At 41.0% G+C, this 22,297-nt stretch overlaps 1 protein-coding gene across 1 annotated transcript in view; it reads left to right on the forward strand.

Moving 5' to 3' along the window:
- The window catches only part of vstm2a (V-set and transmembrane domain containing 2A), a 59,008-nt gene that overhangs the window by 30,936 nt on the left and 5,775 nt on the right, over positions 1-22,297 (forward strand). Inside the window, exons 3-4 of the mRNA XM_084398204.1 lie at positions 12,592-12,642; positions 13,580-13,913. Coding sequence (XP_084254330.1) covers positions 12,592-12,642; positions 13,580-13,913 — 385 coding nt within the window. The remainder of the gene's footprint in view (positions 1-12,591; positions 12,643-13,579; positions 13,914-22,297) is intronic.

A 22,297-nucleotide genomic window follows, 5' to 3' on the forward strand; every position in this document is an offset into this window, starting at 1 on the left:
ACTGGAGGGATAGCCTCGCAACCCTTCACCGCTCCTCCGTCAAGGGTAGTGAGGGCGGAAAGCTATTCGGGCAGTTTCTAGCAGAGAAAGGTGCCGTCCACGACCTGGTAAGCTCTCCATGCACTTCGGGAAAGAAAAGCACTGGGGTGGCGAGCTGAGAACCAATGCAGCCCGTCCCGAGATGCCAATCAACCAACCGAGACTGTTCGGGACACGGTGGAGGATTCCAGTCAAGCCCGACAGCCTCGGCGGCCGGATTCAGCATAGCTGATGTTTCTGGATCTGGCTTGGGCAACGTTACACTCCCAGAGGGAGATAACCCAGCCAGGTCATCATTTCCAGAGCTCAGCTCACCCTCCGATGCTGCAATCGGCATGCTGATTGGCTGCTGAAACGGCTGGTCGGTCCATTACAGAGGGACCAGCGCGCTCAACGGGGGTCTATAAGTAGAAAAACAAAACTACATTTCCCATCATTCTCTGTGGCTGCACAGAAATGCTAAAGCTGAGTGCATGGTATGTTGTGATACCAACCCGATCTCACGGCAATTCGTACAAATTTTACGAGGTGGCTAATTTGTACGAATTCATACGAAGTCCAAGCTACAACAGTCCTGAAACAGTAAAACACTCTGTGAATCCTAGTGTGTTGCAGAATATATCCGTGCTGTCGGATTCATTTCTTGTCCTTGTTAGCGCCGAGGAGCAGCACTATATGTATTTATTCTGTCATTCTCTTATTGCCCGTCCATTAGGACAGCGCGAGATCATGATATTTTTCCCCCCTTAGCAAAAAACACAGGTTTCTAGTGAGTGAATGTGCTGAATGCAGAGAAAAGCAGGTCTATTAATAATGTAACATTTACTCATCGCTTGGAATAATAAGGTATAAAGAGACGGAGCGAAAGCATTGCTTTCAGACCTCACAGACCCTAATGGTGTTCAGAAACCTTGAATTATCTGTTAAATGTATTTATGTGGCTCTAGAATTTATGAAGCAGCATCAACAGGCCAATGTTTGGCCGGTTAGCTTTAGCTAGACCTACATACACAATTATCGGAGAACAGAAGTGTCTTTATCTTTTAAAATTAGCTGTGTATTTGAACAAAATACATCTGATGTTACAACGATGTTATCGTTACCGTTCAAATCACTGTGTTTTAAGCGCTGAGGAAGAGCTGAAATTCAGATATGATTATAGACATTTCAACTAATCACAGCGGACTGGGCCGTCTGACCAATCAGAGCAGAGCAGCTCTCAGAGAGGCGGGGTTTAGAGAGACTGAATCCTGTATTGAACCGTTTCAGACACCGTGAGAATATTAAAGTGTTTTTTTGACCTGTGTGTGTAAACTTATTGTAGGAGACTCAATTAGGAACCTTAAAAATAGCATCAAATGGGCACTTTATTATTATTTTATATAAACTGCATATTTTTTTTCCATTCGAAAAGTTCTATGAGTCTAAAAGACCAAACCCTCTCAGAAAAGTCCATAAAAATACAGCACAATGTACCTTGTTATTTAAAATGGAAATTTCCGTATTGAATCCCCCTGTATTTTGAATAACGCATTACACTGTGTTGTGTTTGAGTGTTGAGGGAAATGTCTGTAAACACACAAGTAAACACACTAGTAATTTTCAGCCAGGACATGTTTTTTTACAGATTTCTTTCTTACAATAAACTAATTAGACAAATATTCTCCAAAAACAATCAGACCTTTATAGAGCCTGATATCTAGTCAGTGCTTCGGTTCTAGTTAGATGAATTGTTTTCTCAAGGTTTGTCAACGAGTGACAAGGAACGCTTGTTAACTACATTAGAAGAGCCGAAATCAATCATAAACAACATCTGTCTGGCGTCACTCCGAGAGCAGTTGTCATGCCAGTGCAGTGGGAGGTTCGCCCAAACATCCATTACTGTATGCCCATTATACGTGGCCCCTCAGCTGGTGTTTAGCAGACACTTGTTCTGCGTCTGGCCCGGAGAATCAAAAAAGGTCTGAACATGGCTGAAAGTTTGGCGCAGGCCGGGTGTTATTAACACACGGGGCGTGCCGCTCTGCCACGGCCACCTCGGGACTCGGCCATGAAGCCAGTGCTGAAGTGCTCTTCATATGGAGGCAGCCGGTTATATGTGACTGCGTCTACCATATGCCTCAGGAGCCTCTGAAAGTTTCAGTGGTTTCCAAACCAGAAAAGAGATCCTCAGTCCATGGACAGGTTTACTCTTTCCCAGTTGACCTGAAGACCCAACTGGCTATGTAGCATTCGAAGGGAGGAACTTGTACTGAGACTTCGACCCCTCAACGCAAGAGCACAGGTATGGCCTGCGTTGCGGAAGGTTAGAGATCTAAAGTACACGTCCTTCAAGTCGAATGCTGCAGACCAATCTTGGGGACAGAGCATTGGGAATGCGTTTCTGTGTATGTACTTGAATGGAAGCTGAAAAAGGGTCCGAATCAAGAGACACAGATCCAAGATGGTCGTGACTCACCAGTACTTGAGTACAATGAAGTACAGGCAACTCTCTGAAGCTGGTCTTCATATCGGCTGGAGGAACGGCTCAATCGCATCCTTCGCCAGTAGGAATGCGATGACCGCGCGCACGACTGACGCACATTCTGAAACACTGAAGTGTAACAAATAGCGTTGAGCATGGGCGGACGCCTGGCGAACTGAATCGTCTAGCTGAGTCTGCTGGCACGGAGGAGCGTGAGAAAACTGAGAAGAGAGCGTGACATGTCTCTACATGGCAGCAGCGTGAGAAGGCGTGACCAGGTCCTCGAACCGCACCCAACTGCCGGCTGGCGATAGAAGAGGTAGCTGAGTAGTGCAAGGCTTTACAGGGTCGCACACCGCCAGTCTGGCCCTCTTGGGACCCAGGAACAGAGGAAACTGCTCTTTTTTTTTATGTGGGTACCGCCGGCTCCGCTGTTTTGGGAGCCAGCGGCGGAACAGACACGCACACAAACAAAGACTCCACCCAGCCCTCGCTGAGGGGAGGGAGTGGATCGGTGACCAACTCTAAGAGCATCCTCCTCCATCCTTGAGTGGCCTGCTTAGGAATGCTTTCGCGGTCGCTTGCCACCTGGCTTGGCAGCGCCTGGAGCGGGCTGGTCGCCCCTACTGTGGCTGGCTCCATGCTGAGGCCTGGCTAGAGGCTGCCTCGGAGGCCCAGCGGGAGCGGGAGCAGCGGCAGAGGGACACCCTCAGCGACGAGCAGGCGGAGGAACTGCCACCCCGCCGCCGGGGCAGGATGTGCTGGATGGCCTCTGTCTGTGCTTGGGCGGCAGAGAACTGTTGGGCGCATCTCTCCACCGCGTCGCTGACCAGCCTAACCTGGGAAACTGGGGAGACCAGGAACCGAATCTTGTCCGCATCTACCATATCAATCAACCAGGCTGAGCCAATGGTGGCGCTCCTGAACCACTAAGGTGGACATCGCCAGACCGATCACGCATGCCATGACACTCCTGCCCCGGAGGGCGGAGAGGAGGAGGCGGCTTGCCCACAGGCTTTGTAAGCTCTGCCCGTCAGAACGGACGAGAACTCACAGGCCTTAGGGGGGAGGCAAGAATCCCCCGTCCAAAAGGCAGCGGCCACCGGACACAGGTGCACCTGTGTCGTGACAGACCGCTCCACTGGAGGGATAGCCTCGCAACCCTTCACCGCTCCTCCGTCAAGGGTAGTGAGGGCGGAAAGCTATTCGGGCAGTTTCTAGCAGAGAAAGGTGCCGTCCACGACCTGGTAAGCTCTCCATGCACTTCGGGAAAGAAAAGCACTGGGGTGGCGAGCTGAGAACCAATGCAGCCCGTCCCGAGATGCCAATCAACCAACCGAGACTGTTCGGGACACGGTGGAGGATTCCAGTCAAGCCCGACAGCCTCGGCGGCCGGATTCAGCATAGCTGATGTTTCTGGATCTGGCTTGGGCAACGTTACACTCCCAGAGGGAGATAACCCAGCCAGGTCATCATTTCCAGAGCTCAGCTCACCCTCCGATGCTGCAATCGGCATGCTGATTGGCTGCTGAAACGGCTGGTCGGTCCATTACAGAGGGACCAGCGCGCTCAACGGGGGTCTATAAGTAGAAAAACAAAACTACATTTCCCATCATTCTCTGTGGCTGCACAGAAATGCTAAAGCTGAGTGCATGGTATGTTGTGATACCAACCCGATCTCACGGCAATTCGTACAAATTTTACGAGGTGGCTAATTTGTACGAATTCATACGAAGTCCAAGCTACAACAGTCCTGAAACAGTAAAACACTCTGTGAATCCTAGTGTGTTGCAGAATATATCCGTGCTGTCGGATTCATTTCTTGTCCTTGTTAGCGCCGAGGAGCAGCACTATATGTATTTATTCTGTCATTCTCTTATTGCCCGTCCATTAGGACAGCGCGAGATCATGATATTTTTCCCCCCTTAGCAAAAAACACAGGTTTCTAGTGAGTGAATGTGCTGAATGCAGAGAAAAGCAGGTCTATTAATAATGTAACATTTACTCATCGCTTGGAATAATAAGGTATAAAGAGACGGAGCGAAAGCATTGCTTTCAGACCTCACAGACCCTAATGGTGTTCAGAAACCTTGAATTATCTGTTAAATGTATTTATGTGGCTCTAGAATTTATGAAGCAGCATCAACAGGCCAATGTTTGGCCGGTTAGCTTTAGCTAGACCTACATACACAATTATCGGAGAACAGAAGTGTCTTTATCTTTTAAAATTAGCTGTGTATTTGAACAAAATACATCTGATGTTACAACGATGTTATCGTTACCGTTCAAATCACTGTGTTTTAAGCGCTGAGGAAGAGCTGAAATTCAGATATGATTATAGACATTTCAACTAATCACAGCGGACTGGGCCGTCTGACCAATCAGAGCAGAGCAGCTCTCAGAGAGGCGGGGTTTAGAGAGACTGAATCCTGTATTGAACCGTTTCAGACACCGTGAGAATATTAAAGTGTTTTTTTGACCTGTGTGTGTAAACTTATTGTAGGAGACTCAATTAGGAACCTTAAAAATAGCATCAAATGGGCACTTTATTATTATTTTATATAAACTGCATATTTTTTTTCCATTCGAAAAGTTCTATGAGTCTAAAAGACCAAACCCTCTCAGAAAAGTCCATAAAAATACAGCACAATGTACCTTGTTATTTAAAATGGAAATTTCCGTATTGAATCCCCCTGTATTTTGAATAACGCATTACACTGTGTTGTGTTTGAGTGTTGAGGGAAATGTCTGTAAACACACAAGTAAACACACTAGTAATTTTCAGCCAGGACATGTTTTTTTACAGATTTCTTTCTTACAATAAACTAATTAGACAAATATTCTCCAAAAACAATCAGACCTTTATAGAGCCTGATATCTAGTCAGTGCTTCGGTTCTAGTTAGATGAATTGTTTTCTCAAGGTTTGTCAACGAGTGACAAGGAACGCTTGTTAACTACATTAGAAGAGCCGAAATCAATCATAAACAACATCTGTCTGGCGTCACTCCGAGAGCAGTTGTCAAATGCAATAATTTCCTTCATATACATATCTTCACACACTGCTAAACAGCCCTGTTGCCTCTCCACACGCCTGAATAATTCATGACTCACACAACAGTGTGTCTGTGCCCAGCAGTAAATGATATCATCCCTCTGGGCATTAACAAGCTTTCTCAGCATAACAAGGATGTTGCTATACCACATTTGACATGTTTCAACAATCTGTCAATGCAGAGAGGCAATTGAAACACGAAAGTGGTGCAGAGTTGGTACTCACACAAAATTTATTGTGTAACAGTGGATTTGTGTGCAGAAAACCGGTTCAAAATGGGTTCAATGGGTTGAGGAGACATTAGGAAGTAAGTGATGTCTCTTGCATGTGCGGTTAAGGATGTGTCACTCAACTAATGAACTCTTCCATTGAGCAGAGGAAATAACTAACGCTAGATCAGTTTGTGGGTGTATGAACGGCACCGGGCAGCTCTTGGATTATTTTTATTTTATTTTATTTTATTTTATTTTATTTTATTTTATTTTATTTTATTTTATTTTATTTTATTTTATTTTATTTTATTTTATTTTATTAAAAAAAAAATTATATATATATATATTTTTTTTTTACAAAATACAAAATAATTGTATTTTATTTCCATATTTCTAATATTAAAATATTTGTATAAAATATAACAGTTTATTTTATATTTTGTTTTCATTTATTTTATACACTAATGCAGCCTTGGAATTTTGGTGAGCTTGGTGAGTATTTTTATTTTTATTTTTTGTAAATAAAAAGAGTCTAATTCTTTTAAAATATTAAAATGCTAAATTGCTTTGTGTTATGTCAACGTAAAAGGACTCCTTTTCATGAATAATAGAACGATCTTAAACTCCAATGACACTGATAAATGAGGAAAAGTCCTCTTATGACTGCCATTAAATGCAAAACCTGATGCTTTTATTGGGAAATCTGTTGAGTGGATTTATCATTACCTACTCTACCTCGGAAGCAAAGACCCTCGTGTTCTTGCGCATTATTGCTTAAGTGTTGCGAAATCTGCAGATGCACACACATTACTTCATTGCACAGACCCCAGATGTCATTAAGCGAGGAGAGGAACGTGTTCCTCATATTCTCCGGCTCCAGCGAGCGTTTCCGTGTGCTGTCTCAGCTGTATTTCATCTGCTGCAAAGCAAGGCCATCATAATGCATCACCGTTCACACAGCATACAAGAGCAATATAATAACTTGTTGAAGTTCAGCCAGCTTTATGTTGATGAAACTGTGTGTTGAACGGATATGGGATGGAGCTGGTGTGGTGAAGTGTGTATCTTGTTTACCCTGAGAACAACAACAACAACAACAAAAACACTGTTCAATATCCTCATAAGCAGGGAGATACAGATTCATAATAATGATATCCTCAAGGTTCAGCTGCAGATTTCCGAGGGCTTAATCTCCATCTTCACGGTGAAATATGCTTGACGGCTGTGGCCATTCAAGTGAGATATGTTTATATCTTAATATAGATGATGCTATCATTCTTCCCTGACATTAATTTAGTGTTCGGGACCACAGAGCCTTGTGCATTATGCAAAATAATTGCAGGGCCACATTTTACAAGAAGTCAATTTCAGCGGGCATGAAGAACGACAGTTTGCTGTAATGAAGAGCGTAAGAATCACAAATGACTTGAAGCTGCCTGTTAGGCATCGGCACATTGGCATGCATGAAAAGCAATACAATGCAAACATGTTGTGATTGTTTGTCACATTATTAAACTTAGTGTGACCTTATTATTTAATGATAGCATGCTTAAAGTGCATAAACAAGACAGTAGGTGTGAGAGCAAAAGAGATCTAGTTCAGTGAAACTCTACAGGGCGCAGGCTGATTGGTCTCAAGCAATCACATCATTAGCTCATGGCTCAAGCTGATTGGCTCTGCTGATCCTGCAGCCAATGAGATCGCTTGCTCAACATTTGAATAGTCTGGTTGAGTGTTTGCTCTATCAGAGTTCCTCTGAACCCTCCACCTCCCCAGCTCCACCTGCCTAGATCTGATCCAGGATTGATGTGTGTGTGTGTTAATGCAGCAGATCTTACAGGCTCACAGCAGCGAGTCTGAGGATCTATTGAGTTCAGACTTGCTCTAAAGCAGCAGGAGCAGATCTAGTCCACCAAGACCAAATACATTAACATATTCAATAACATGCTAAAACTATTCGCAGAGCTGTCATGATTGAAATAGTTTTTTTTTTTTTATATATATATATATAATGCAATAAAAATACTGCTGTTCTTTAAATTAATGTTCTTTCCATGAAGGAGCCAGGGAACTTTTAAGATTCATTTTAAAGGAATATTTCAGTAATAATAAGGTTTATATAACAATAGTTTGTTCGTTAGTTTGCCGTTCATTAATGTTAAGATATATAATTTTGATTTTAAAAAATGTATTTGTAAATGTGAAATTAAGATTAATAAATGCTTTAGAAGTATTTTTCATTGTTAGTTTAAATTAACTAATGTTTACTCGTGTTAACAAATTAAACATTATTGTAAAGTGTAATACCAATGACCAATGTATTCCTGCCATTTCCTCACATAAAGCTTCAATATAGGCTATATTCAAAAATCATATTGACTACTTTTGTGCTTTTATGGTTCTTCTTTCCATTTTGAAGTTCGACAACCCCTTCATTAAAGGCTTTCATTATATAAAAGAGAGAAAACCTGGTAACAAGATTCCTTTAGATTCATTTCTCACTATTAATTATGACTTTTACCTCTTTTGTCCATATATACTTAATATAAGTTTGAACTGTCCCTTTAAATATTATGAAGGAGACTCTGTGTTGGTGAAATGAAGTGGCACTATTCGCAGTGCAGTCAATGCTGAACACCCAGAGCCACTGTAGAGATTGGAAATTCATTAGAGCACATTTAGTTTAATTGTATTTGATTTTAATGGGAGGTCCAGCTAAATGCTGTTGTGTTATAGCAGAGATAAGAGATATCATGGTAATGGAGATGTGAGTGAGTTATCCGATGTTTTCTGCTGATCTGAAACCTTCCTTTCACCGACTTCCAGAAGATCTACATCAGCTGATATCATGTAGGACTTCTGCAATCAGTTACAGCCCTTCTGCAAACCATAACTTTATTAATCCCTGTTGGCTTTGGTTTCCAGTAAACGTGTCTTAATGTCTTTAAAAGAAGACGCATTTATTTCCGTAGCCATTTATTTCAGACAAGAATTACATCATGAGAATATGAAATGCATTAGAAACATTTATTTTATTTTTTTGTTCTAAGCATAAATAAGTTTGATTTATGCTTAAAACATGCCATTGGGGTAAGAAATGTAATTAATACTGTCTAAAAATGATGTCTTAATATCTTGTGCAGTTTTGCTTCTCAGTAAACACGGATTAAGTTATAATTACTTGATTATATTTTAGATGCTATTTCATTTTGGACACTGTTATGAGAAATGACATTTATATATCGCATCTTTTAGAGGATTTATTCATGGATTTCCCCCTATTTTTTTCTCCCTTTTCTTTAGTAGTGGATGAAACTATGAACTTCATTGATAATACTGTGAATAGATGTCATACGTGGTCGTGAACAAACTTTTAATAAGGGTAAAATTACTGAGGCCAGTTGTACCAGTTTCACTTGTGAAAACCCAATATACTTTAACATACTTTTAAAAAGAGTTCTTATTGTGGATATATTCTTTTAAAATATAAAACCTTTAACTGCAGGCTAATTGCAATTACATTAAAATGTATTATAGATGACATTTATATGAAATAAATTCAAGTTCAACTAGTTTTTGACCCACTTAAGCAGGACTTCAGTGCATCTATATATATATATGTGTGTGTGTGTGTGTGTGTGTGTGTGTGTGTGTGTGTGACATTTCATAGAAACTTCTAAATAAAGTGCATCTACTGACAAACATTTAAGGTAAACTAAATAGACTCATTTCTAATGAAACTTAAATGTCATGTATTCAAATGCATTAATAATTACATATTTATAATATTGAAGTTGCAATTTAGTACATCTAAATATATTAACTTTAAATGTAATATTGAATAACACACTATTTTGATGTTAGTCAACACGTCCAAAATAAGTGAACTTCGTAAAATTAAGAAAATGTACTTTTAATTAGACATCATTTACAAAGTGCACTTTTTAAAAGCATATCGTGTGTTCAGAAACACAGATATTGTCTCTCTTTAAGTGTATCAGTGACCTTCATTAATATTATCTGCAATTACAGTGTTTCCATGCACTCGTAAATGAAAGGTTCTCTATTGATTGCATTTAACACTCATGAAACCACTCTAGTGGACAAAAGGTTATTTCGGGTTTTGAAACATTCGTCACACTAAGAAGAAATGTTTCTTTTCAGACCTGATCACTGAAAGGAGAACTTAAAATGGTTCTTCAATGGCTTTGCTGTGAATCTTTAATTTTAAGAGTGTATGTCGTAACAAATGCTAGTCCAAAAACCATCTCTCCATCCTTGCTCGCCCTTTTGAAAACCACAGAGAAACTTCGAGCATTTCATCCAGATGTCGTTGATATCATGTGTCAGACGAGGATCCTCTGTGGTCACGCTGAACCCTGTCAGCAAGGCCTTCCTCTTTAAAATGCCATTTGGCACTTTTTTCATCAAAATAAATGATGCCTGCTAAAACCAATGCATAAAGCATGTGCGGTTTTAAATCCGGGTTCAAATAGTGTGGGATCGGCTCGTGACGTCTCTTCATTTGAGCTTATTTCACTCAAAAGGTTAGCGAGGATGAAGCCTGAGCGTATAATACTTCCCGAGAGCCGCGAGCAAACATGACATTATTGGTGTTAAGGATGAACATGTTTACCATGGATCTAATCTGTTCCTTATTGCTTAATTTAAAACCAATCGCCTCAGACCTCAAGCAAATGAAGTTCATTATTCGGCCGCGTGTCGTCGAGCGGAAGCATTATTCCTCTTTAGCCTGATGGATTTTGTGCTGATTGTTTTTTGATGTGGAGCTTTTTGAATATTTCAGACTCCTTAAAGAGCAGAAAGTGGAGCCTGCAGTGCCATCTGTTCCCGCTCTAATGAATCATTGTTCTGTGTCTCTCGCGACCGAAGCGCCTTCCTTCCCCTTCCTCTCAGCAAACAATGAACAGCTTTTGAAACATTCAGAGTTTGTAATGGTGTCGTGGGACACGAGCAAGAATTCAGGGTCAACACAAGCTTGAATGTTTCTGTGCAATTAGAGATGTATTTCTGAGCCGATAATGATAACCGATAATCGACATGTTGCCGTTTTCAGAGCTCCGTTATTTGACCTTTTGCGCTCTGACAGGATAGTTAATCAGCTGGTTAATTAGAAGACACCCACTTGGCACAAAATACCTTTTTTTCTAAGAGCGCACAATGCATGAAAGTGATCTGACCGACAAATCAATTGCTTAGCTTTTAGCGCAATGTCTTATAAATGTGGAACGAGACGTGGAGCAATAGTGAAAAATGTCCGACTGACGTGTTCAATTAATATATATTTTTTTAAATACCACAGACAGGCCGATCTCACAGGGCCAAAATCATAAACAGAAGGAACATTTTGGTCTGGTTTGCATTTATCATCTTTCCAGGTGAAGCTGTGTTTGCACATGCACACTTACAATACATGCTGCAAAATTACCAAATAAACGAGTGCAACCAAAATATACTGATATCTCAATAAAACAGTGTCGATAATATTACTCATGACAATGTCCACTGACATTTTGTGCAGCTCTATATGTAATTTCTCTGCTGACTGTCATTGGCAATACAATTATTTACACTTTTTTATCTAAATAAATTACAAATAAAACACTGGAAAATAAAGTCAATCAATTGAACAAGTGAAATTAGTCAACACAAGTGTTTGGCTATCATTTTCTGCATTATGAATACGCCAATACCATACGCACTCTCTCCTTCTTTTCGGCAGTGAGTTGACACTGCGTGTATTTTGATAACTTTAAAGTGTGTGTGTGTGTGTGTGTGTGTGTGTGTATTTAAAGGGATACTCCACTTTTTTGGGAAATAGGCTCATTTTCCAACTCCCCCAGAGTTAAAGAGTTGAGTTTTACCGTTTTCGAATCCATTCAGCCGATCTCCGGGTCTGGCGGTACCACTTTTAGCATAGCTTAGCATAGATCATTGAATCGGACAGGACCATTAGCATCTCTCTCAAAAAATGAAATGAAAAAAAAAAATCCTATTTAAAACTTGACTCTACTGTAGTTACATCGTGACGCAGCGCCTGAAAAGCTCAGTAACTTCCAACGTGACCGGGACTAAGTTTGTCTAACCTATTAGACCTATTTTCAGGCGCTGCGTCATATCATTACGCCTGCTGGACTCATGGTACGGCCGCAAAGTTTCTTGATTATTACGCAGGAATGAGAGTATAGTTCCTAGCCATATCAGCCTAGAAAATCGCAACTTTTCATTTTCCGTCGGTCTTAGTACACGATGTAACTACAGAAGAGTCAAGTTTTAAATAGGAAAAATATCGAAACTCTTTGGTCATTTCTTGAGAGAGATGCTAATGGTCCTGTCCGATTCAATGATCTATGCTAAGCTATGCTAAAAGTGGTACCGCCAGACCCGGAGTTCGGCTGAATGGATTCGAAAACGGTAAAACTCAACTGTTTAACTCTGGGGGAGCTGTAAAATGAGCCTATTTCCAAAAAAAGTGGAGTATCCCTTTAAGCGTGTATCTCAGTTGCGCTGTGTGTTTCAGAGCAAAGCGTGTCACGAGTGGCTCAGTTCCTAGTAAATACAGCCACATCTCTGCGTGCGCTCTGAGTTTAAAGTGCTTTTGGGAACACAATATGCGCTTGTTATGCTTCATTTTCACATTGATATGACCTTCACAGGTTTGATTTCAGCATTTCACTTGATTTGTAATGAGCTACGTTTAGAAATCTGAAAGGTCTCCCTGCAGTTTTCCACAAAAATAAAGGCTGATGATTTTTTATTTTACATAACCATAAACACTCTTGTTCTTGTTGTTTGTGATCAGATGGAGCTGATTCCAGATCCTGATCCTGATGAAGAAGGAACCAAAATAAGTGTATGTGATTATTATTATTGTATGTGAGACTGTGTATGCGCTGATACAGTAATCATTTTTAGGTGAACAATGCCTTTAATAAAGCTGATATATGTATTTTCTCAATACAGACCATTTGTAATATTTTACCCCGCAAAGCCTGAAATATGAAATAACAGTCAGATTTTGTTTTGTTTTGCAGTTTATTGAACCTTTAGACAAAATATTGTTTATTGTTGAGTGTCATATTTGATACATCAGTCTTGTATGGCTCATATAGTCTGATATAACGAGAAAATGGAGGGAAGAAACTGTTTTATTCAGAAGCTCAAACTGAGCAAAAACAAGCAATTTGCTGCTGATATTTATATGGCCAAAAAGATGAAATTATGAAGTTAATCACTGAAATATAATAGTATAGCAGATACTTGCATATCAATATCTGCCAATAATATGTCTTAGTAACATGATTTTTAAATGCTTAGTTTTATGATCAAAGCTGTAGTTTTAAATCATATGATGTAACGCAATGATGATTGAGAAATTAAGTAAAATAGTCATTATTGTTTGATACTCATGAAACAGGATTCAGTCCTGTTGAAATATTACTAACAATATGAAAGTTATTATGTTGACTAGACATAATCAGTGCATATTTCACAGAGGAAAAACTGTTGAAGCATATGCTGAAGGTGGACGTTTGTAAAGGACTTTTATTTGATAAAAAACTCTGAACTATCAATAAGAGACAGAAGGACAGTAGGAGATTGAGAGCGACAGGTTTCTCAGATCAGATCAGGCTTTATAGGCTTAAATAACTTGATCTTGGCATTTTCTGAGAAAATCTTTATGAAAGGCCTCTAAAGCAAAGACACTAGCATTGATAAAGTGTGTCTGGAGCAGCACATATATAACCGAGCGAGTTCAAGCGAGGATTAATCCTCCGTTCTCTTCACAGACAGTCAAGGTCCAAGGCAATGACATCTCCCACAAGCTGCAGATCTCTCGGGTGAGCAAGAACGACGAGGGTCTGTACGAATGTCGAGTCACGGACGCAAACTACGGAGAGCTCAAAGAGTACAAGGCTCAAGCGTTCCTGAAAGTGAACGCCACCGTGCGCCCGCGGAGCCGTACCGTGAAGAAGAGCTCGCCTCTGCACCTGACCGATAAGAAACCCCGTAAGAACAGCTCGGGTCTGGGCCAGGACAGCAGCAACATGAGCTCAGACCAGAGATCCCAGTCCACCTCTACCTCTCAGACGTCTCACTCCCAGACACACCAGCACAGCTCAGGTGAGGGACTTTTCTGGCCGCATTCTGGTCGACCGGCACTCTTGTGTTGGAAAATACAAGCAGTTTTACATAAAAATCAATTCATATGCATGTGCATGCTTTCCTTATTAATTGTCAATCCTGATGCAATAGAATGAGGGCAAAATATTGCAGTGTTTTGTAAATAATTGAAAAACTTATGAGCTCAAAAAACATGTTTTTGTGTGTGCTGACAACTGCATTAAATAGGCTAGCTATTATGCACTTCCCCAAAAAATATCATTCTGAGTGGCTGATGTAGAAAATTACATTTAAATGATCTTTAAAACAGCCCAGCAGCACAGCTCAGGCTCAGGGCAGACACTCTTCCAGCCCAGGCTAAGGGCAGACACTCTTCCAGCCCAGGCTCAGGGCAGACACTCTTCCAGCTCAGGCTCAGGGCAGACACTCTTCCAGCCCAGGCTCAGGGCAGACACTCTTCCAGCCCAGGCTCAGGGCAGAGACACTCTTCCAGCCCAGGCTCAGGGCAGACACTCTTCCAGCCCAGGCTCAGGGCAGAGACACTCTTCCAGCCCAGGCTCAGGGCAGAGACACTCTTCCAGCCCAGGCTCAGGGCAGAGACACTCTTCCAGCCCAGGCTCAGGGCAGAGACACTCTTCCAGCTCAGGCTCAGGGCAGAGACACTCTTCCAGCCCAGGCTCAGGGCAGAGACACTCTTCCAGCCCAGGCTCACTCTTCCAGCCCAGGCTCAGGGCAGAGACACTCTTCCAGCCCAGGCTCATTAGAAAAACGGACCTGTGGCAACATTTTTGCAAAACGCAAAATACGTAGCATTGCGCAAGTTTCGCGACAGTTTTGAAGTGAAATGTCCGGTGAATGGCGGTAAAAGCGTGTTTAGTTTTTTCCGGAACAGATGAACGTGAATATGGAAACGCTTTATCACGTGGGAGTTTGTACGTGTCACTGCAGTTCTGAGTTGAAATGTCCAGTGAGTTGGAGCTAAAAGATTAATACTCCATTTTAAACTAACGTACACCTTCACTAAAGCCTAAACCTCCCCGATAGTGTTAACAAAACCAAATGTGACGTAAAACGCAACTGTAATGCATTTTAGCTTGTCTTTGAGCTCTTTTATCGTGACTCGTCTTTCACAGGATCGTACCGGATCTACCGGATCTCTTCACATCACAAGTATAATCCTGTACAGCTGAGCTACTGAGCAAACTTAGTGCATCAGTAAAACTGAACATATGGAGCTGGTTAAGTGATGAAAACTCCAAAATATATTCGTTTACAAATCATGCACTATGGTAAAACGTGTTTTGAGGTCATAACATAATTGTACAAGGAGCCGCTTGAAAACAAGTCTTTATTAATTGATAATCTGCCCCTGTGATCATAATCGTGTGTGAAATCGATTAAAAGTGCTTTCTGTTTTACTGCCTCTAGTGTTCATTTCTGTTGGAAACTGCAGTGATATGTACGTACTGGAACGTATGTTGCGTTTTGCAAAAAATGTTGCCAGAGGAACGCTTTTCCAATGAGCCTGTTGCATTCTTCACAGGCCTTCACTCTTCACAGGCCTTCACTCTTCACAGGCCTTCTTCTGGTCCGATCGTCACCCTTGTGTTTGAAAATGCTTGCAGTTTTCCATAAACAGATTCATATGCTTTTGCAAGATTTCATTATTAATAGTCAATAGTGATGCAATAGAATGAAAGCAAAAATATGGCAGATATAGTAAATAATTAAAAAACTTATGAGCTCAAAACATGTTTTTGTGTGTGTGTGTGTGTGTGTGTGTGTGTGTGTGTGTGTGTGTGTGTTGACCACTGCATTAAAAATTATGCACTTCCCCAAAAAATATCATTTTGAGGAGCTGATATAGCAGATTACATTTAAATGATCTTTAAAACACAGCAGCACAGCTCAGGCTCAAGTCAGGCACTCTTCAGGCCTTCTTCTGGGTCCGATCATCACTCTTGTGTTTGAAAATGCTGTTTTCCATAAAAACAGATTAATATGCATTTGTATGATTTCATTATTAATTGTCAAGCATGATCAGTGTTGGGGAAAGTTACTTTGAAAAGTAATGCATTACAATATTGCAAGTATCTAATTGTGTTCGTTACTTTTTGAGAAAAGTAATGCATTATGTTACTTTTGCGTTACTTTTTTTCCACCTGGGCTGGTCTTGTTTTTTTTATAACAAAAAAAGATCTATTTTTGGGCAAATGTAAAGACCCTTTCACACCAAAAGTGAAATAATAATCCTCAGACTGAAGGAAATGCAGATTCACGCGTGTCCAGTAGAGGAACAGCTCAAACAAACCCTTTCAGCCGCTGTTATTCTGGAGAACGGAAGAATAGATGCAGGAGGAGAAAGTTTAACACTTACTTTACCAATAAAAAATGTTGCTTATGGTTTAACTGAATCATCGAACGTCAGAAGCAAGTACATTGGTCAATAAAGTGAGATTAAATGCATAACAATGTTTTATTTAACATATTTAGTTATTGGAGTTCTTGGTTTGCGTATTATTCTGATTCTGCATTTCACTGATTTTATTCATTTTGAGGAATATTGAATCTTTTTTTTTTTTTTTGTGCAAGTGAGATGAGTAAATGCACGCTCACATTTAGTCTAGAACTACAATAACCATCATGTTTACACACACACACACACACACACACACACACACACACACACACCTCTGCACTTCAATTTGGGACAAGAGAGCTGTCAGTCAATAAATGGGAAAACAAAGTAACTTGCGTTTTAATTTTACAAGTAATGCATTACTTTACTAGTTACTTGAAAAAGTAATCAGATTACGTAACTCAAGTTATTTGTAACGAGTTACCCCAACACTGATCCTGATGCAGTAGAATGAAAGCAAAGATATTGCTCTTTAGTAAATAATAATAATAAAAAAAGAGTTTAAAACGTGTGTGTGTGTGTGTGTGTGTGTGTGTGTGTGTGTGTGTGTGTGTGTGTGTGTGTGTGTGTGTGTGTGTGTGTGTGCTGACCACTGTTAAATATTATGCAATTCCCCCCAAAATGATCCCTCTGAGTGGCTGATGTAGCAAATTACATTTAAATTAGCATTTAAAATATGTACATAATAATGAATATTGGAGCAAGATGTTTATTGGCAATCATGAGGTACTTAATGGGATTGCAATTATAATACTTGTGCATTTTAATTTCACTGTGTAGGGAAATAATGCAACCAAATCAACTGGAGTTGAAATGAAAAGTTTTTTTTTTTTTTTTTGTCCAAAACAACTTACATTGCATTCAAGGTGCACATTTGTTTCAGTTTTATCAGAACCCATGACCTTGCCTTTGCTTTACAAATCATACAAATATGCTTTTCAAAATGTACAATATTATGGCATAACTAATTTAATATGTGAAAGAGTTGTTAATTGGTTTTATTTAAACTAGTGGCAGAGCTAGAACTGCAGTATAAACCCTCAGCAGACCATAAATATTTCATTGACAGATAATATTGACCTCAAAATAGCAAATGTATTCCTCTTTTGAAAGCGAACTCTGCCTCAGTGTTTAATACGAGATCATATTAGCATAGAGAGATTAACATTCATTATATTAATTCGACACAGAGTTTGTGACAGTTTTTAAATCACAGGCAACCTGAGCGTGGCATGAAAACCTTAATCTTGTAAAACACTGGCAGATGTTTGGACCAGATCTGTCTGGATGTCAATATTAATAGTCTACAGTGAGATCAGGTGTAAAATATTGAAAGAGATTTAATCTGGTCACTGCCAACAACAACAACGATGCAAACAGACTCTAACAAGATCAACAAATGATCAGATATCAGACCCAGCTCATTCATTACACTGAGAATGTCTTTTATATCACACTTCAGTTGTTGAATCTGAAATCTAAGAATGTTTAGCTAATGTTTCCATTAAGTTATGAAAAAGGTATTTCTGAATGTTTAAATTTTGTTTTAAAAAACATTATGGGAATGTTACTTTTGACTGTTCTCTGAACGTCCTGAAACAAGTAAAAAAAAAAATGTTTTCAATGTAAGATAAAAAATGTGATGTATAAATACTGTTTTTGTGCTAACGTTTTGAGAGCGCTACTAAAGACCGGATAATGTTGAACGAGATGCTGCTTCTTCAGGGAACAGGATTACAGTCAAGTAACCCGAGACATTTTCATTATACTAAATTCACTTTTATTTTATGGAGCACATTGGAAAAATAATCAAAAACTGAAATAATAATAATAAAATACTACTTATGAAACACATATGCATGAGCATAAATCAAGTACTGAAAGTATAAACTAATCATGTAATTATTCACTTAAATCATGTTAGACTAATACAATTTAGTAACCTTGGTGAATTTCTTTGAATTGCAATTCAATAAATTCCTCTTTGCTGTCGTTCTAACTCAACATCTTGTGCGCTTTGTGCGATTCAATTTAATTTTCAGCTCATTATTTGAATAGGAAATTCTAACATTCTGATTTACAGCCAAACCTCCTGAACCGTCAGAAATATCAGAGAATATCTCTGAGCGTTTGAGCTGAAGAGAGAGAAAGATGGAAAACAAGAACAAAGAAAGCTCTGATCTATCATCAGTCAACTATCCAACATCAAGATGATTTCCAATTTATTGCAAGGAGGTTCTTCTATCATGTCATTTGTACAGCATGTAGAATCAAGGTTAGATCATAATAAAGGCTACAAATTGTACCTTTACACGTCTAACCCGTTTCACTTAAACACGAGCATTTCACTTAACCTTCGAGAACCTTCACTACCACAACATCAGCGAGCTGTAATTATAGATGATGACATTCTGCCATGAACACACTCTTCCTTACAGCTAATCAGACTCGACTGGTAATGAACGTATAGATGCCATGCATAATCGACAGTGCATCTCGGCCCAGGGTAAAAAGGGCCGGCAGGAATGATTAATTATTCCCTGCGAGCGGAAGAAGGGAGGGAAGCTTCGGTCCGATGCGATTGCTTGTTTCAGGAACGTTCCCGTTCGGCTTGATCACCTCGGGCCAAATGAGATCTGGCAGAGAAGAGTATCGGGTCACGGGGGGGTTCCTCCTCTATTTCAGGGAATGAAGCTCCCTGAGGAACATTGCCCTGCTTGTTCTGACGGAAAAATCCCTTAAATGTCACCGTGATTTAGTGAATATTTCATTTTCCATTTCCTTTTTGTTGCCTTGTTTTCGGGGGGTTTATGGCCAGTATACATCCTTGAGCTTCCCTCGTTCTTTTCTGTAGTCGAGGCAGGAATGCAATAAGTCGAGAGTGGAATCAGATCACATTTGCTTTGAAGTCTTTAGGCCTTGCATCCCACCTAATTTCATTGTTCAAAGGAGGTCTAGAGGAAAATATGAGAAAAACAAGGAGAAATGCAGTTCAAAAATGCAGGCTTATTTACAGTTCTGTGCGAGAAATGGAGCATCATCAAACCTGCTAACAATAGACTTGAAAGTGGATTTTTTTCAACATTTGCAAATGTACCTACACTGAAATATCACAAATATAACTTTATTTCATATTGGCGAATCAATTGCCTAATCTAATACCAACAAAATTCATTCGAATGGGTTAAATCATGTAAAAGAAAGAAAGAAAGTTGCAGGTTACCACTTTTTTACACATCCTTGCACAACTAAAAAGCAACATTTTATTAAATTAAACCTTTATCCATTTCTAATCTTGCCTCCGACACATACCTGTACCTGTAGTCGTTCTTTCTCCGTAACGCATCTGTCAGCACATAGGTGTTTTAAAAATACTCTGAAAAGCCTTTAGAAAAGTGCAGGAAGGCTGTGCGCATTAATCCCTTTTCATGGTGTAATGGCAGTTTTCAGTTTGATTTATGTGGGGAGGTTTTAGCACAAGGCTTCTGTGAATAGGTAGATGCAGACCAATAAAACCATACCGTTTTCTGGCACCCGGGTGGCTTAGAGTTGTTTTGATTGCACTTTGTTAAGAAAATAGTAATATTAAAAAGAGGTGCACATTATATGGAGGAAGAGGAGCTCATATTTACTTTTTGTCATAGGGCTGGATGAACTCCTTGCTTTGGGGAGAGAGCTGTATTTACCGTGCAAGAGCAAATTTACATACTGTTATTAAATGCGGTCAGACGTGCAGAATGAATGCAATAGCTCACATAATGAGGGCCAAAATAACCCATGTACCTGGAAAAGTGCAGGTACTGTAATGTAATTTTAGTTGTCAAAAACTCCAAAATAGTCAAAACACATCAGCGTTTATGTAACACAAATGAATGTGCACTCTACTAATGCACATCATATTCATGCAGAAAGTATTATGGCTAAAAACACCCATGCTCAAAACTCTTCAAGAAATTAGTTTCTTTAGCGGTGTTATTTGAGATGCTATTATAGTTCCCCTTCGAGGGAACGAGACGCTGCGTCGAGAGTCGACACATTGGGGAACGCCTTCAGCGTGACGCGTCTGAAGCCTGTATGGAACTAGTCCAATCTCGATTGGTGTTGTGTTATTACATCACTCGTGACGTCGCATGTGACGGTGATGCGGAAGCTATAAAGGGACGCCCGGATGACAACAGCGTCAGCTTTCTGGTCTTCAGCAAGCGTTCTGTGTGACTGTTTTGTCTTATCTGGTGTTGTCTGTCTAACATACTCATTCAAGCACATATTTAAAAGAAAAATAGGAGAAACAATTCAGGGAGTGTGCGTCCACTTGCCATGAGGATGACGCACTCGCTCTGTGTTGTTTGTCTGGGAGTGGAGCTTGCACGGGCATCGCTCGAGGCCCAGGGAATTGAGACTCCACCCCGAGACGGTGGAGCTGATATGGAGGGAGTTTGGTCAGGCAGAAGTGGATCTGTTCGCCTCTCACGAGGATACTCACTGTCCGCTCTGGTTTTCCCTCACGCATCCAGCTCCCTTGGGACTGGGTGCCATGGTGCAGGCATGGCCGAGGCAACGTCTGTACGCATTTCTAGAGAGGGTCCGGCGGCATGGGATCAGCTTGCTCCAAGTAGGCCCGTACTGGCCGGCCCAAGTATGGTTTTCGGACATTATATAGCTCTTCTAGCAGGCCCTCCGTGGCAAATTCCAATCAGGAGGGACCTTCTTTCTCAGGCCGGGGGAACAATACATCATCCTCGGCCAGAGCTGTGGAAGCTGTGGATCTTGAGGGGGACCAACTTGTAAATAACAACAACAACTGAGGTTGTTGAGACCATCCTAAACTCTAGAGCCTCCTCCATGAGGAAACTGTATGCATTAAAATGGAATGTATTCAACTTATGGTGCAGAGAACATCAGTTGGACCCAGTTAACTGCCCAGTGGCTTCAGTACTGGAGTTCCTCCAGAATCGTTTCTCTGACGGGCTCTCCCCATCCACGCTTAAGGTCTATGTGGCGGCTGTAGCTGCCTTCCACATGCCTCTAAGGGTGGGCACCCACTTATAGTACGTTTTTTTTCGTGGAGCTAGGAGGATGAGGCCTGTTGTCCAGTCCAGGGTACCCACGTCGGACCTGGCAGTGGTTCTTGAAGGGTTATCCCTGGCACCCTTCGAACCTTTGGACGAGGTGTCTGAGAAATTTTTATCTTTAGAAGTAGCTTTCCTGTTGGCTATTATGTCCCTGAAAAGAGGCGGGGATCTGCAGGCACTATACGTTGCGCTCTCTTGCCTCGAGTTTGCTCCTGGCAGAGTGAGAGCTATTCTCCACCCTAGACCCGGCCATGTGCCTAAGGTGCCTACAAATGTGGCACGGTCTATAATCCTACAGGCATTTCATCCTAGCTAGATTACATCTGTTATGCTTCCTCTAAAGCTCTGCTAGCAGGGGTTTCCCTTCAAGAGGTCTTTGATGCCGCTGGCTGGGCCTCCCCACACACCTTCATAAGACATTACAGTCTGGATCCGCTCTCTACACCGGGGGTTCACAAGTTCTCTCGTCTTGACTGTGCAAGATTGCTTCACACCAGGTCGTGTACTTCTCAGTGTGGCGCAGTGGGCATTTCGTTCCCCAATGTGTCGATTCTCGGCGCAGTGCGAGTTCCCTCGAAAGGGAACGTGTCAGGTTACGACTGTAACCCTCGTTCCCTGAGACGCTGTGTCCCTCGGCCACACTTCCTGCGCTCCTGAGAATTACTTGCTTCGACCAATCAGAAGCTGCCACTGTTGTGATCCGGCGTCCCTTTATAGCTTCCGCATCACCATCACATGAGTGACGTAATGACGCAACACCAATCAAGATAGGACTAGTTCCATACAGGCTTCAGACGCGTCACGCTGAAGGCGTTCCCCAATGTGTCGATTCTCGACGCAGCGTCTCGTTCCCTTCTCAGGGAACAAAGGTTACAGGCGTAACCCGAGACGTT

This window comes from Rutilus rutilus, assembly GCF_951802725.1.
Source record: "Rutilus rutilus genome assembly, chromosome: 24".
Lineage (NCBI taxonomy): Eukaryota > Metazoa > Chordata > Actinopteri > Cypriniformes > Leuciscidae > Rutilus > Rutilus rutilus.